Genomic DNA, 17,270 nt, shown 5'->3' on the forward strand with positions numbered 1-17,270 from the left:
AGGTTGATGAAGGCGGTGGGACGAAGACATATGTTAAGTTAGAAGAATGTGGTCTGTTTGTTCACAAAAGCGAGGTGAAGGGAAAATAGGAGAGGTACAAGCAAAGATATTGTCTTAGTTGGTCAGGAGTTGCAAATAAAAGATGGATTCGAGTTCCGACTCCCTTTCAGACTCCGAAGATGACCAATTTTACACTTACATATTCGAAGAGTCATTGGTATGTTCAATGCACAGCACCACAAATTGGTGACCCCGACGTGATCCAAAGAGCCGAGGTGATCACAGTGGCCATTATCAACCAGACATCGAGCCAATTTTTAGCTCCATGTGATAGCAGAGTGACGAACGTGACGAGCTCTACATGTGCTACACGTGATAACAGGGCCGCCGTAACAGAGTTTGATCAGTGATTGATCAGACTGCCCGATGCCAGCGCCCAGGGGTCTCAGTACATCAGAAGCAGCCTATACACTGGTTATTTAGAACTTTATATAAAATGAAATCCAATACAATGGTGGCCTCCAATACCCATCACAGTCAGTGAACAATATCTGCAAAGCGGCCGAGAAAGCATTTTGTTGGCATGCCCCTAGTGAAGGGGAAGATATACGATGTGTCAAAAGATTTGAGGCATACTATCCAACGTACTTGTCTAGATCACCTCGATGTTAACAACCTGTTCAGTACATTGGATGCTCATATGTGTGAACAATTAAGAGGCACATGCAAATCATGTTCCAGGTTTGATATGCTCAATAATTGACAAGTATTTGATAGTACGTATCAAACATGCTACAAGATCATTTAACGATAAGCTAATTGGCAAAAGAGCGTGTAATATCGCGTCTGGCAGCCAGGTGCGAACCTGTGCCATGACGGTTTTAAGACAATGGATCACTTTTTATGTACGAAAGGGGGGATGTAGTAATATGTCTTATATGCATGAGCTACTATATACGCAGTGACGTGGCTGACGTCACAATGTATCCCATAATGTATACGCGGAACAACTGATCCCGCTGATATTCTATCATGGCGGTCCCGGCCCAGCCAGTTGAGTTGCCGGTGCTATTCACCTAATAAGAGAATATTTTATCTCCTGTTGTGCCGGGAGCATATCTGTAGTCGAGAACCCAGGAAGACCTTTCAATTATTGAACCAATATACAGTAGATCCATCACAGCGACTAAGAATAACGGTTGATTTGGCAGATATTATATATTTAAGTGGGTTTTCGTTAAATTCCAGAGAATATTTTACTTCCGTTACTCTTATTGATAACACTTTGCTAATGTTCACCCGCCTTCAAAAGCTGGTGTTTTAGTGTCTGATATTTCAGATCACTTCCTGTATTTGTCCACTTCGATATATTTTAGGGAAAAAATGTGATACAATTGAATATAATTCACCATGTTTTGTCTTTTTAGATACAGGTGGGGGACCAGCGCCACCATACAATCAGACTCATGAAGATGTCCTCGACGCCCTGGCTCCACAGGCTGTCAATGGAATAATGCCCTCATCAGGTGCAAGTTGTTTAAACAAAAATATTTGACTCCCTACTTATGAATTTGTCCTCGACAGTTGCAAGGTAACAATTATACTAAGTTTTCTCCTTTTTAAAAATGACACATAACCAAAATTATGTATTTTATACTCTGTCTTTGAGGAGGCTTCTAACCCTACAAATGTAGGTAGGGCCTCGGCCTAGCCAGGCTACTTACAATGAGCTCATATCGGCCATTGGCTGCTTGAGAGGCATGCAAGGCAAATAGTAAATTCTTTTATATCCTTATGGCGTAAATTCAAATTCTGAGCTAGTACTTTTTTTGGTGTTATTAAAAGAGAAAGAGAGAGAGAGAGAGAGAAAGAGAGACAGTAAAGAGAGTTAGTTATTTAAATCCCTGGTAACCTTTTAAAGCCTGCATATTTCCAAATCAAAATCGGTGGTCTGTGTGAGCCAACCCCACACCTCTCACCGTACGGACCAGGTGGGAGGCCAACCCAGTCGCGCTGATTCCCGAAACCAGGAACCGAGGCGGCAGAGTTAGGCTGGTGGGTTAGACCTTTAATTGTGTATACACTCAACTTTTCTAGATTCAATACTTAAAAGCATAGGACTAACATCCCTGTAGATAGAGCAGTGGTCTTTGATTTCCTATTGCCATTGATTAAGAGGAATGATCAAGTGGTACCAAGATGCAGGCTTATTTGTCCTGTGCTAGCAGAGAGGACATCACTACATGCAGTGCATTTTCAAACTTGTCTGCAATTTGAACAGAAAATTGCACCCTACGACATGGAAATTAAATAATCTGATACAAATTTACATCCAAACAAACAAATAAAAAGCATGTTATGACTTTCTTCACACACAGGCACAACCAACTGGAAATTTACAACATATTCAAGATTTCCAGACATTCCATGATTCATATGAACACTGGGTATAATAAACTCATAAAACTAGAAATTATATTTGATCTCTGATGGTGAATCGGGGAACACACATATCTTTTTCAGGGCACAAATTTTGTAAGGGCTACATTGATCACCAAATCTTCGTCAAATTGGCACCAATTGCATTTATCTTTTACTGCTACATCGTTCGTATGAAACATCATGCTTCTGAAACAATAGGCATTGTTATGAGCTATATTGAAACATAAAAGAAATGCCAATTTGTTTGAAAAAAGTGATTTAACCTCCCAGCATGTTGCCAATGTAAGGATTTTAGAGCTTATTTCCTAGAAAAAATATTCTAGGCATCAAACGCTTTGTCAAGCATTTTTCTTTAACTGCTACATTGTTCTCATGAAACATCATGCTTCTGTAACAGTAGGCATTGTTATGAGCTACATCGAAACATAAACGAAATGCCAATTCGTTTGAGAGCAGTGATTTACCTCCAATCATTTTGCAAATTCAAAGATTTTAGAGCTTATTTTCATAGAAAATATTCCAGGCACCGAACACTATGTTGTCAAGCAACAACAATGGACATTTGCTTGTTCTTTTCATGCATCTGGTACATTTTTAAGGCTCTGAATCAAGATACTAAGCCAAACCCTGAAATACATAATGCTCGTCTCCAAAGGGATAAGGGACACACACATCTTCAATGATACCTTTGTGTTTACGGTTATCAACATCTGAAGCCTAATCCTCGAACACACACGATACCTTAATGCTTGCATGGACAGCCCTTGGAAGTATTACTATTGCTCGATACCTAGACTCTGTTGTCCAGGAGTTATCACTGATCCAGGGCTTTGGTTGCTGCCAGTCTCCTCTCCAGGTGTTTCAAGAGAGGCCTAGACCCTGTTGTCCAGGAGTTATCACTGATCCAGGGCTTTGGTTGCTGCTAGTCTCCTCTCCAGCCGTTTCAAGAGAGGCACGACACACAGATCAAGCCACTCCTTGGAAGTGGAAGGCTGGTAGACTTCACCGAGTGCCCGCTCCGCTGTCGATTTCAGGGCTGTCAGCTTGGAAAGGAGGCTACGAGGAGAAGGGAGCGAAGAAGAATGGGTCATCGTAAGATTTCAGAAAAGTAAAATAAATTTTCTTGCTCTCAACAGATGATACAGATATAGTCAAAAGCAAAAGTGCATCAATTATTTTTTCATGGAATATCCTGAAGCACAATAGCATGAAATCAACCATAAAGCCGGCATGGTTTCCACCTGTATATAAAGACCACTTGTCTAGTAAGACCCTCATTTTTGTTTTCAGTATACATTGATGCTCAATGAAACCTGTATCCAGGGTAACACATATATAAGGCAACTGGGTCCATTTCACAAGCATTTTTTAATGACAAATGTCAGAAATCAGTGACAAATCTGCTGATAACCAATCAGAAGCAAGGATTTCATTAGCTTGTTAACAAAAAAAACATTAGTCATTGATGACAAGTTTTGTGAAATGGGGCCCAGTTTACTGAAATCTAGTTTTTTGTTCTCCTTGAGCATTCTGCCTCTTTAAGAACCAGGAGGGAGTGAATCATATATAAAGGATACGGGGTAACGCCCTTCCAGCTCTCAGCATCCTTTTTTTTTTAATGTGATTTTTAAAAATGTGATTATAGATACAATTAAAGAAATCGTATCATGATCACAATCTCCTCCTCACCTCAGAACTGGTCCCGTTTCATCTTCAGAGAGAGGGGCAAGTGACGAACCAGGTTTCTCTGAAGACAATGCCTCTTCCTCTTTATCCACAAAGGCACTGAAAAAATCAACAAAGAGGCAATTAATCAGGTGGTAGTGTGGTATCTTTGAATTGTCAATGAGTGGAATATTTTATCCCCTAATCAGTCGTCTTCCATATCTTTACATGGAACTTTATAGGAGTTTTCTTTTACATTCACAGATTCAAGCCAGGCTTTTCTAAAGACTATGCCGGTCAATTCTTTATCCACAAAGGTACTGAAAAGTCTCCAACAAGAAATATACATATTGGTTTTCTTACGCTTGTTTAAAATTGTTTGTACAATGTAAGTGGATACAATATAATAATAATAATAATAATAACAACGTTACTTATAAAGCGCTTACTACCGAAGTCTCTAAGCGCTATACACACAAAATAGACTGATATACAATTACATCTTATACAAAACTAAAAATGCAAATAAACATACAAATTACAATACATATGGAATACACGTCAAAGTGAACAGAGTTAATTAATCATTGAACGCTATTTTAAATAAATGTGTCTTGAGACTAGTTTTGAATAGGTTAACAGTTTGACAGTTTTTTACATTTAAAGGTAATCTGTTCCAAAGTTCAGCAGAAGCTTTGGGAAAGGAGCGATTACCATAAGAAAGAGTTGACACAGAAGTAGATACAGGTTTAATTGTGAAGATGACCGTAAACTGCGTGAGGGTTTGTATTCCTTGATTAATTCTTGCAGATAAATTGGTGCCAATTCATGATGCAGTTATAAGTTAAAACTAAGATTTTGTACATAATGCGGTACGTCACCGGCAACCAATGCAATTCGCGAAGTACTGGGGTGATGTGTTCACAAGAACGTGTGCGTGTTACAAGCCTGGCAACAGAGTTTTGCAATGTGCGAGTCCGGAAGGCCATAAAGAAAGCTATTGCATTGATCAAGACGGCATGTAATAAATGCATGTATAAGCGTTTCGGTAGATTTGATTATATTTATTATAAGCCTTACTAAGTCTTTCCAATTTCCTTCCTTCCTTCCTTCTGACTCTTGGGCATTCGGGGTGATTTAATTTAGTGCTGTAGTCAAACGTTTAACCGTCCGGTATCCGACCGCCCATGGCAGATTCCTTTTTTTTTTTAAATCGTTTAACCGAAAACCGTCCATTTTTGACTGGCGGTTAAATGGAATTGGAGATATCCGTGATGTTACAGTAGTAATTTAATTCCTTTATCATTTTGTTGTCGATCTAGTGACAGGCCTATTGATACGAGTGGGGTGTTAAACAATTGCAAATCCTTTGATCATTGGATACATTTGTGACTAATTTGGGAACTTAAATGGAAGTTACATGATTTTGAAGAAAGGCCGGTATACTGCATACCAGCCAACCTTGTATGTACACAGAATTTTTGAGAAAAAGACAGAAATCTAGGGTTAAAAAAAATAGCTTGAAGACCAAAAAATAGGAATGGTTGGCAGCTACGATACTGTATTATTTTAGAAAGTAGCATCAAATACAAATTTACGATTCAAAACTTCTGAGATAAAAGGAAACATGAAAAGATGCTTACCTTGTGAGCTTGAAAAACTTTTGTCCCTCTCTTGACGACTGGATGGTAGCCAGCTGCCTGGCACACATGTACATCTCACAACCGGGAAATGTGCCCATTGGTACACCCACAGGCATCCTGTACAAAAAACAAACAAATTAGTACACAATGAAAACATGCTCCAGCAATAAAAGATCCAGACTCTATACTTGTGAGAATGACTTGAATAATACAGTACTATCATTGCCTTTCACACTTTAAAAAAATTCTTTTGCACTCATTGTACAATTTCATGAAAGAGTTACATATAAGGGATAGAGCAACGTTGATCTGGCGCTGCTCAGTGGCTGCCGGGCTCACGATCAATTGGGCAAAAAGAATTTCCGTTTCGGTTTAATAAAATTTAGAGGGGACTATTAGGCTATTACTATTATTATTATTATTATTATTTATATGCAGAAATTCAAACAAAGAAAAAGTATTACATACTCAGATAATGGCAGGTTGGTTTCTATCTCCAAGCCTAGAAGCCCCGGGAAACCAAGCCTTTGTGATATACTTTGATGTAACTCCTCGCTAAAATGGCCTGTCAAGAACACAAACAGAAGAGGTATAGAGGGTAACAAGAATTACATCGAAACATAAAGACAAATTGGTTTGTATGGAAGCAAACAAACAGAACTTTACTGTATTCGTATGATTCTATTTAAGAAAGCTTTTCAATAATCATGGTTTAGCTAATAGGAATTTTCTTGTCAAAATCAAGGCATTAATTGCTCCCAATAGAGCTATTCTTTAGTTATCGAAGATCCAATCCAATCCAGGCATTTGTAGAGTGCCAATATCTAGGTCCTGAAGCAAAACAAATGCCGGAAGAACAATTGGAAAACAAAATAAGTGTTTGGTAAAACAAAACATTGAAAGATATGCAGAAAGTAAGCACAATAGAGTAATTTTACTTCTATATACTCGTGCTCAAGATGAAATATCTTACTGATTGATTTACCTTGCATGAAAGTTTGTAGACAGAATGCAAGTGAAGGCAGTCCAACGGGCAACAGCTCACACAAGACCGTTTCATGGGTGTACCTTGGTGTACAACGAAATACAAAATAAATATATTGTCTTTGTCCTTGGTGTCACGTACATAATTCATATTTTCATTTGTCCTTTTTCCCTCTATCTTATTTCCCTTCATTCTCTCATTTTCCCCTTCACTCTCTCCTATTCCCCTTCCATCTTTTCTTTTCCCCTCCCCCCCCCCCCTACTTTGATTACTTCTTCTTCTTTCCCTCCCTCATCCTATGACCTAAAACACTGACTCCCTTTCCGCTTACCTCTGCCACCCGGTGAATACTATTCCCTTGAAATCGAGGTGTTTGGGGATGGTACGGGACAGGTCTCCGGCCCACAGCTCCTGGTTCCTTATGTGTTCCAACTCCGGTGTCAGGAACAGCGATGGCCCAAAAGCACCTTGGAGATAGAACAACAAAGAAACACATGAGAATTTTCAAACTCCCAGCTCTATGTATCACATAAGAGCCCCCCCTCGACATTATTTGCGATAATTTTTTAACGCGAAAATCGCTCATTTTTGTGATTTGTGTACAAAACATATGGAAATCTCATTTTTCTAGGCCGAGATCACAGAACCCCCCCCCCCCCCCCGGGCTATGCAGTTTCAAAATAGCCGGGGCTATATAGGGTTAAGAGTAAAATCATACCTTTGAAAGCGGAAGCGATCCAGACATTCTCGAAGACCTTGCCGTAGAGTTGCCAGACCGTCTCGGGTGTATTCCTGTGAAAGTTCTCAGACGTATCCAGGTAATTCCAAACCATGATATCAACAAGCTCGTGCAAATTAGAATCTAAAAAGAAGATGTACATTCTTCATCATTTAAAATGCCATTTTTTAAACTGTGATAGATGTAAAGCCATTTAAGTGTGTGTAAGAAACTAATATGAGTTTTGAGTGATCAAATGACCAAGGACTAGCCCTTTCTTTTTTGGTCTCTAAATTTGAATGAAGACAAATATTAAAAATACATCTTATTGAAGAATACAATTTAATTACTTTTTGTTATTGATTCATTTGTTGTAAAAATTGTACACGATATATCAATCAGGTTGTGTAAATAATTTCAATATACATAGTGTATATATTTTGGAGTTATATAATTATTTGACCTATGTATTTCATAACAAAATTGTATAAACCTTAGTGCAAGCCAAAATACTTCTTACGATCCAATGCTTACTCTTAGTGATTGATTCACTGTCTTAAATTATGGTGTATTGAACGGGGGCCAACCTTGACTAGCACTTGTTATTTGTTGGATTCATTAACCAAAGGTATTAGGGCTGCTACGTGTAGTCAAATGCTCGAGTACCCGCACAGTTGACAACCAGGCCGCTGGCATGGTGCCGTCGGTAAAAATGCTTCCCAACTCAAGCACTGTCAAACTCACCACTCAGAAACTGGGACCAAATGTCTGGATTTCTGTTTGGAAAATGGATTATTCTGCCATCTTTGGTTTTTAAAACAGCATTGTTTACTGTTATTATTATTATTATTAAATCAGCGCCTTCAACTGCAACTCAAAGTAAAATTGCATGCATTTTCGGCGACGTGAGATACTGCCCCAGTGGTATGGTGGTGGCAAAAAAAAAATTTTTTTTTAATTTTAAAAAATCAAAAAAAAATCAAAAAAATTCAAAAAAATTATAAAAAAGCATGGCATCCGAATACTCGAGTATTCGCTTCTAAGCCTGGGAGTATACTCAGGTACCTCATTACACTGTTGTGCACGGCCTTAAAAGGTATACTTATTAGGCCTGTCTTCATCAGCTTGAGTTTGCCAAATAACCCGCTATTTTTCAGACTCCGGATATTATCCCGAAGCTCGATATTTTGTCTTTACCAGACCTATACGCTCATCACAAACTAGCTCGGACGGGCACAAGACAAGACCAAGATTTCTCGGGATTTTTTCTCGACCAAATAGCTAATTGCAACTGTGGGCTGATGAAGACGCAAATTAACTGGCTAATTTGCGATCTGGACAGTTAAAATAGCGGGTTATTTGACAAACTCGAGCTGAATAGGACAGGCCTTTGTCATGCTGAAAATTAAATGCAACTATAAATTTTGATAACAAATGAATGAATGAACGAGTAGGAGACTCACCTTTGATGAAGTCATACTTGGCATTGCGTAGCATGTCGTCCCACATGATCGCTCTGACGTGGGGGTATGTCTCCTTGAGGTAGAGCAGCACAGCCTTGGCGTGACTTACAAACAGACCAACAGGCTCTCCATGGAAGCTGTCTCTGATCCGCTCACAGCACCTGGCACATCTCTTCTTCATCCATACCTGGAGCGAGAGGGCGAGGGTAGGCAGGAGAAGAAAGATGGCGGGAAGAGGGAGGGAAGAGGGAGGGAAGAGAGAGGGAAGAGAGAGTTACAGAGAGACAAGAGGGGGGGGGGAGAGAAAGGGAGGGGAAGGGCACAAACAGCCATTCAGATGGAAAGAGAGATAGACAGACAAAACAGAGATAGAGAGAGGTGAAGAGGGAGAGAATGAGAGAGAAAGAGAGAGAGAAAGAGGGAGAGAATGAGAGAGAAAGAGAGAGAAAGAGGGAGAGAATGAGGGAGAGAATGAGAGAGAGAGAGAGAGAGAGAGAAAGAGAGGGAGAAAGAGAGATACAGAATAACAGAGAGACAAACAATAAAGAATAGATTAGTCACAGAGTAAGATGAAAGAGAGAGGCTTCCCCAGCTTTATTTTGTACAATTCATTATAAATACCAAAAGAATTACATTTCATCTTCAAACAGTGGAACCATATTAAATGAAAAATATAAAGAAGAGGAATAATTTAATACAATAAAAATCACAATCCAGTAAAATTTAATCACTATAATCATTCTCAAGAGTGGAAAAAAGGCACAAAAATTTATTTCAACGCCATTTGTGTCAGTCAAATTAAAAATGCATATTTATGAATATGATTTGCATGAATTATAATATCACCAAAACATAAGCAAAAATCCTGCATTTAATTGTGCTTGTTAATCAGATACAATAGACACAAAAGTGACCAAAACAATGCTCACCTCATCAGCACCTATGTGAAAGTATTTCAGGTTTGGGTGTTGCGTCATGACTTGGTCAATCATAGATCGGACTAACACTATCGATTCTGAAACAAGAAAAATAACAATTAGTATGACAAGCAAGATGAATTTCTTCAGAATGAATGAGTACATCAACCACATCAACAAATCTGTTGTGTGGCTGAACAGAAAAACAACAACTTGTTGTTATACTGTCAAACCTGTCTAAAGCGATCGCCCAAGGGAAACACAAAAAGTGGCCTTTGTAGATAGGTTACTTCAGGGCATGTTTCAATGAGAAACCATTTTCAAGGGAAACAACAAATGTGGTCTCTGTAGACAGGTGGTCACTAAAGCAGGTTTGACTGTATATACCTTTATCAAATGTTGGTATCTGTTATTAAGCAGAACCTTACTTCTTGGAATGATGGGCGAGCCATGTGCAAGCTCTTTGACCATAAATAAAATCGGACAAGATTCTATATCATTTTTACCTGATCTGAAATAAATCATCTCATGCTGCACATCAAAATTCTATCTCACCTGTAGTTTGACTCATTGTTTTGTTCTTTTCTTTTCCTTTTTATCGTTTATTTTTCTGCAAAACTTTTCATTATTTATTTCAAAAATTCAGGAGCTACTGTTCAAAGTAAGAGTCCCTGCTTCCCTGCTACTAACTTCCAACACTCTCACCATTGAAGCCTATTGATTTTTAATCTCTTCAAATCAATACACATAATTACTATTTCATTCATTCTATGTTCGGTATTGTTTCTTTTCATACATCAACAGCCTTCCTGAAATTTTCTGTCCAGGGCACACCAAATGGAAACTGATTAAGATAATCATAAAATTGAAATAAATTTGTGACCCATCTCTACACTACAGATGATTGTACACCGAGATAGTCCACCCACGATTACTATTTTCAGAATTCCAGATAAACATCTCCAATACTGTACCATATTGACTTCGGAAGGGCGTTTTCCTTTTCTTCACTATTATATTTTTGTGATTATTCCTCCACTTATCCTAGCATCTTATCTGAGCATTATAAGTGCAGATAATCCACCCACACATACAATGATAATGAATTATGTTTGTTGTATACATTGAAATAGAAATAGAAATTGAAACTTAGATGAAGAGCAATCACCCTAAGACAGAACTACATCAACATCCAACAACACAAGGCCTGTCTTCATCAGCTCGAGATTGCCAAATGACCCGCTATTTTAACTATCCCAATCGCAAATTATCCAGCTAATTTGCGTCTTCATCAGCCCGCAGTTGCAATTAGCGGGATATTTGGTCAAGGTAATCATCCCAAGATATCTTGGGCTAGTTTGCAAAATATCCTGCTATTTGTCTGGTGCATCTTCACCAGCCTGAAGACTTGCACTATGCGCGAACGCTGAGCAAAATATCGAGAAATAAGCTCAAGTTTCGAGGTCGAGTCTCTAGCTGATGAAGACGAGGTTTGTAACTACTGGCGTAATTCCCAAATCAGAAATAGCGGGCTATTTGGCAATCTCGAGCTGATGATGACATACCTAATAATGTGGATTTCTGGACAACGTTTGAAAATGTGAAAGACTTACCAGGATTAGATGGGCATAAACTCCTCCTGTCCTCTGGGTCTTCTCTCAGATGACTGAACTGTGAATGCTTCAAGACAAACTGAAAGCCAAACAGAAACACTCTCTCTTTAAAACCTCATGGCTTACGAAAGGCTTACAAAGCAAGTCAAGCACCGTATGTTATAAGAGTTGCCACTGATCCAAATTCCTTGAAAGTCTTCCAATCAACTGCAAACTCACCATTTCTTTAGTAAAGTTACAATAGGCTATTTTCGTAATGTAACCAAATTCAATGCATTAGTCTTTGTGAAGTGCCTCAATACAAATTATTTCATTCACCCGATAAGAATAATAGTATTTCAATAGATGGAATCCAAACTGCATACATTAGTTGTTGCCAGGTGGGACAAACCTTATGGCTTGACCTACCTAGCAACACATAATATATGCAGTTTGCATTCTGACTATTGAAATACTATTATTCCTATCAGGTGAATGAAATACTTTGTATTGAGGCACTTCACAGAGACTAATGTATTAAATTTGGTTACATTACGTAAATGGCCTATTAATTTGAATCAATCGTAACTGTTATATCACAGGGCCTTGATCAATAGCATTTTAAGCCCATTTTTTACAAATATTTCCCAATAACTTGCCATAAACAAGAATTTGATATAAATTCTATATCTGATGATCTTTAGAAGATTTTACATTGTATTTGTTTCACACAAAAATTGAATGGAAAAGCCCACTGACATAGTTCTTGCATATCGCCTTAACATATGACAGTCTTAAAAAAATTGACAAGAAAGGAACCAAGTGTATTGACTAGTGGTAATCACATGTACACAGATAAATGGTCAGTGTTTTATTGAAATCACTGTGCCAAATACATGTAACATCGTGTAAGGTTTTATGAGCTACATCACTGTTACATCTTCAGATTTGTACGAATTCCAGTACTTAGGTGTGAACGGTTTCTCCTGTGCACTATGGATGTATTTTGTATGCATTGTATCATTGCCTACTAGAGTTACATCATTGCCGAGGGTAAAGCAGCATATCACATACTTCAAACGTTGAAAGCTTGAGATACATGTACATCTGCTTTCAGTATTTGCATAAAATCAGTTAGTGAGGACAATGACAACCAAATCTCATCGGAACTAGAGATGAACTGACGATCTACAAGTTTTTTTCTTACAATTACAGCAACTAAATTATCCATTATAAATGCACTTATGATGACAGACGAAGAGAGAGAGAGAAAGACAGAGACAGAGAGAGAGAGAGAGAGAGAGAGAAAGACAGAGAGAGAGGGAGAGAAATGGAGAGAAAGAGAGAGGGTGAGAGAGAGAGGGTGAGAGAGAAGGTGAGAGAGAGAGAGAGGGTGAGAGAGAGAGAGTGGATGAGAGAGAGAGGGTGAGAGAGAGAGAGAGAGAGAGGATGAGAGAGAGAGAGAGAGAGAGAGAGAGGATGAGAGGATGAGAGAGAGAGAGAGAGAGAGAGGATGAGAGAGAGAGAGAGAGAGGATGAGAGAGAGAGATGATTAGATGAAATTAATACTGTGTTCTTTGTAGGATTCCATGGGAAGATATTCTATAAAATAAAAAAATGAATGTTAGACCTACCTCTAAATGACCAAATGTCTGAATAAGAGGAATGTATTCCAGACCAAGATTTCTAGCTGTTTGTTGGAGAGTGGCTACATCTGCCAAACTGTGTAATTGAGAATATAATTACGAAGTGAATGTCAACTTTCAAATACTTTCTAGGTATTCTAAGGCTAAAAGCACAGTATTCAGGTATTCAGGTATTCAGTGAGAGAGAGAGAGAGAGAGAGAGAGAGAGAGAGAGAGAGAGGGAGGGGGTGGGTGGGAGCGAGGAATGAAGGGAATAGGAAACAAAATAGCATTCAGAAGCGATTGTTAACCAAACTCGAATATTTAGGGTTATCAAATCTCTATTATTTCCTTATCTTTTTAACCCTTTAAAAAAATGTATTATTCAGGTTAAAACCATGTGTGTAGGAGTAACATATCAAGGAAATAACATTCATAAAAATCAAGACTCTCTTCTACACAGATTTAGTTGATAACACACAAGAAGACAAATAAGATACATTTTTAATCTAAAATAATCAAATTTCCATAGCATTCTTACATGGTATACAGAAAATTGTTTTTTTCAAAATCAAGAAGACATTTCATAGTTAGCTAAGGTAGCATTTCAGCAGATGATCCAAGGTTCAAAGTTCAGGGTTCAAGGTTTATGACCTACCTGTAAACCTCCTCACCTTTCTGGAGTACCTCTAGCTCTCCCGAGTATGGGAAGGTGTCCTCATACTCCACCAGAAGCCCAGTGGCACCCCATTCCTTGAACAGGGGTAACACCTGTACATATCAAACACAGATTAAAGGTATTACAAAGTTTTGGGAAATTTTGAAAATGGCCGGATAGCGATTCTTTAAAATTGTGATATATTTGGATGCCTCTGAGGATGAATTATAAGCACTAGAAAAATTAGCCCCTAAAAAACTTCTGCTTTCGAGAAAAATTGAATATAAAGATTTACCGGTGCTCCTGGTAAATTTTGATAAATTTCAAATAGCCCCTACGGCCATCCAATAGTAGCTGCGACCATGAAAATCTCAGAATATGCAGTTGTGGTATATAATTTCTAAACGGGAATAGCAAATCGGTCGATTTTAGTCAAGAAACATTGTTCTAAAGCTAAATTAATATCTTGACCATGAGAGGGAGCTATACAACATAAAGACTTTATTATTTACAATTTCATCACTTCAGACTCGATTTCAACTGCAACAACGATCACTAAATATTGTAGGATCGCGTATGTTTCCAATATGTTCATTTTAACCAAATTCATGACCCCATACCAAGACTTTGTTTTACCTTTAAAGAGATGGTTGAGTTCTCTGAAAGGTGACAAATAATTTGTGAGCTTTTTCATTCTTTCTTTGCTTTGTTAATCAAGGAAGTAGAAACAGAAACAATGATTGTGCTGATTATTGTACTTACAAACAACCCTGTTACGATTAAATTAATGAGAGGAGTAGGTGAAAAAATAACAAAATAACACAATGTCGTTTGACTCGTTTATAAAGTTAAAGGCCCACTGTCCTACATGTAGCTACTTGCTTCCTCTATATATAAAACTTCCCTAATCGGTGCCTGTTGGTCCCCCATGATCCTCTTTTTCTAATGTTAAATGAGAGCTGAGTTTATGAGATAGCCACCTGTCACAGTGACCTCGCTGGCTCGCTGGGTGGTCTAATCCCTTATAGCTGAAGTAAAGCCTGCCTTTAAAATTCTGATTATTTATTGTACAAATACTGTATGTCAGATCGTACAGAGCAGCAAGAAAAAGTTGAGAGTCCCAAGGAGGAAAATGTGCAGATGAGAATAGGAAGAACAAAGAGGCATTTACTGAATCTGACCATGAGACAGAAAGGCTAGACTGCATGTCTGCATGTTTAGATTTATGACCCAGCTAAGTATCATGTTTTTACGGCTTGGGTGGGGGATGAGGATAGTGAGTAGAAGGAGCATCAATCCTAACCCAAGGATTTGTGGTCAGATGTTTATGTGGGAGGGGGGGGGGGGGGAGAAAAGAGAAGAGGGAAAAAAGTTGTGTGGTTGTGAGATAGACAGATCGAGGGATTGAGGGATAGAGAGAGAGAGAGAAAGGGAGAATGTTAAAACACTACCATGTAAGTGTGGAAGAGTACAATAGAAAAAAATGGCTCCTCAAATGCCCGTATATTCAGAATAAGACAATGTGTAATAGTTAAATGTTATGAATCTACACCATAATGATTCTACATCACAGTATAAACCAAAACTTATGATCAAGCTTCCACAAATTCCACACAGTTTATTCCACGATTAGCATGACCAGAACTCAACTTTATCTTTACAAAGAGAGTGGACTCACATGAGTGTGTCCCAAGGAATACTCGAGTATCAATATTCTTTAATTCTGTGACATATCTCTAACAAAAAGTGCAAAGAGATACAGCCAGCCAACTCTTGCAAATGGCTTCACAATATACCTAAGAAATACCAGTTTCTTGCAATGTTCATCATGAGTGATCAGACATTATTAAATATGAGCTTTGCACCAACACGTAACCGACCTATGTCATAAACATCTTTATCAAGGTCTACATTCAGGATTATCATTACTCATAATATTTGATTATTCTACAGAACAAACAATACTTGTGTAGTGCCATAAATTTAGACTGGGTGTGAACAAGTCCAGATAATGGGTCTATGGGGGGGGGGGGGGCTATTCACTCAGAATGCTTATGTTTTCTTTTTGGCAGGGTGCTCTATTATAGGTTTGCTCCTAAAAAGTACTGATTTGAAGGTCAAGTTCAGGTCAAGATAAAAGGTTATTTTGTGTTTGACGACTTGTTAATGATTATCGGAAAAGGGGACCTGTATATTACGGGGTATGTTTTGGTATGGTTTTATTAATTTGGAGGACACTTTATAATTCAAACAATTCTTTGGAACTACAATAGTGGCAAGTTAGGGGAAGCAGGTAAACAGAGTGCCCATAGTGCTTAAATTCACAAATGAAGACCTGATTCACCCACCTTCAAAAGATAATCCATCTTGGGTGGAGCTCCTTTCAGATCCAAGTGAACAAGTCTAAATGACATAATAATAATATAAAAGTAGAGTCTGGTATAGCACTTATTTCAAGTATCATCATCATCAATCACCATCATCACCATGATTATTATGACCATATTATTATAACCATCATCATCATTATTACCATCATCAACACCACCACCACCATCATCACCACCATCATCAATTTCATCATCACCATCATCATCACCACCATCATCGCCACCACCACCATCATCATCATCATCATCACCACCACCTCCTTCACAATCACCATCATCATCACTATCCTCAACCTCCTTCTGCAATGTTGATATGAATTCCAACAAATCTGTCAGTCACCACTTAGTTGCACATCTCACTTACCTGTGGTATTTATTTGGCATTGGGAGGGCCCGAGACGGCACTCCGTAGGTGATATTCTGTGAGGCCATCTTGTATCAATTCTGAATCTCCACTCTCCAGTAGCTATTACTGCTACCTTGCAGATACCTACCAATTCAAGCAGAAAAACAAGAGAAGTGACAGTTTTAAGTGAATCAAATTTTAACAAATAAGTATTGGTCTATGATCAATTTTCCAACTTGAAATCAAGATTTTGTCAAGTTGCAAATCTATGAACCTTTCAAACACTTCTCCTGAATTTTTGTAATGAATTTCTATTTCTTGGTTGCAGATGAAGGAATACTGTTCCACAAAGGGTTGTATAAAAATATATCTGCAAAACTCCGGAGTCTAGGGTGAAGCATGGGTATAATAACATATTTTTTTTCATACACAGCGAATGGGAGAGATCACAGAGGTGCTTACAACTACATACACATGTATATCAAGTAAATAATGCAGTTGTTAATTTCTGTTCGAACAATCGCATCTCCTTTACTTCATATTCATAATATTCTTATCCCAAGTTTATCAGCCTCCCCTTTCTTCTTCTACTTCCATTTATTTTAGAGTACATAGTCTACCTCTTTACAGAGTTTATCGTACAAAGCTTACAAAGTAATGACTAACTAATGACCAATGCAAAAATGTTGAATCTTGACTGGGTAGGCCTACTTTGTTGGTTGGTCCTCCAAAATACTTGTCTGGGTTTTCCCTCATCTGAATTTTAACTGGAGGTGCAAGACCTAATCATGAAGGCCTTAATCTAGAACCTAGGTCTAGACTATAT

At 38.2% G+C, this 17,270-nt stretch overlaps 1 protein-coding gene across 1 annotated transcript; it reads right to left on the reverse strand.

The window, feature by feature from the left end:
• Positions 1 to 1,933: 1,933 nt before the first annotated feature.
• LOC590469 (hexosaminidase D-like) lies at positions 1,934 to 16,588 on the reverse strand. The gene is made up of 14 exons (XM_030984397.1): positions 16,463 to 16,588; positions 16,057 to 16,111; positions 13,709 to 13,821; positions 13,060 to 13,147; positions 11,447 to 11,525; positions 9,846 to 9,931; positions 8,917 to 9,103; positions 7,454 to 7,597; positions 7,067 to 7,202; positions 6,736 to 6,818; positions 6,219 to 6,315; positions 5,751 to 5,867; positions 4,132 to 4,227; positions 1,934 to 3,498 (listed from the first exon to the last, which is right to left on the reverse strand). Exons 1-14 carry the CDS (start codon positions 16,528 to 16,530, stop codon positions 3,339 to 3,341), a joined length of 1,509 nt encoding a protein of 502 aa, XP_030840257.1. The 5' UTR covers positions 16,531 to 16,588; the 3' UTR covers positions 1,934 to 3,338.
• Positions 16,589 to 17,270: the final 682 nt, after the last annotated feature.

Source organism: Strongylocentrotus purpuratus, unplaced genomic scaffold, assembly GCF_000002235.5.
Source record: "Strongylocentrotus purpuratus isolate Spur 01 unplaced genomic scaffold, Spur_5.0 spur5_scaffold_14, whole genome shotgun sequence".
Taxonomy (NCBI): domain Eukaryota; kingdom Metazoa; phylum Echinodermata; class Echinoidea; order Camarodonta; family Strongylocentrotidae; genus Strongylocentrotus; species Strongylocentrotus purpuratus.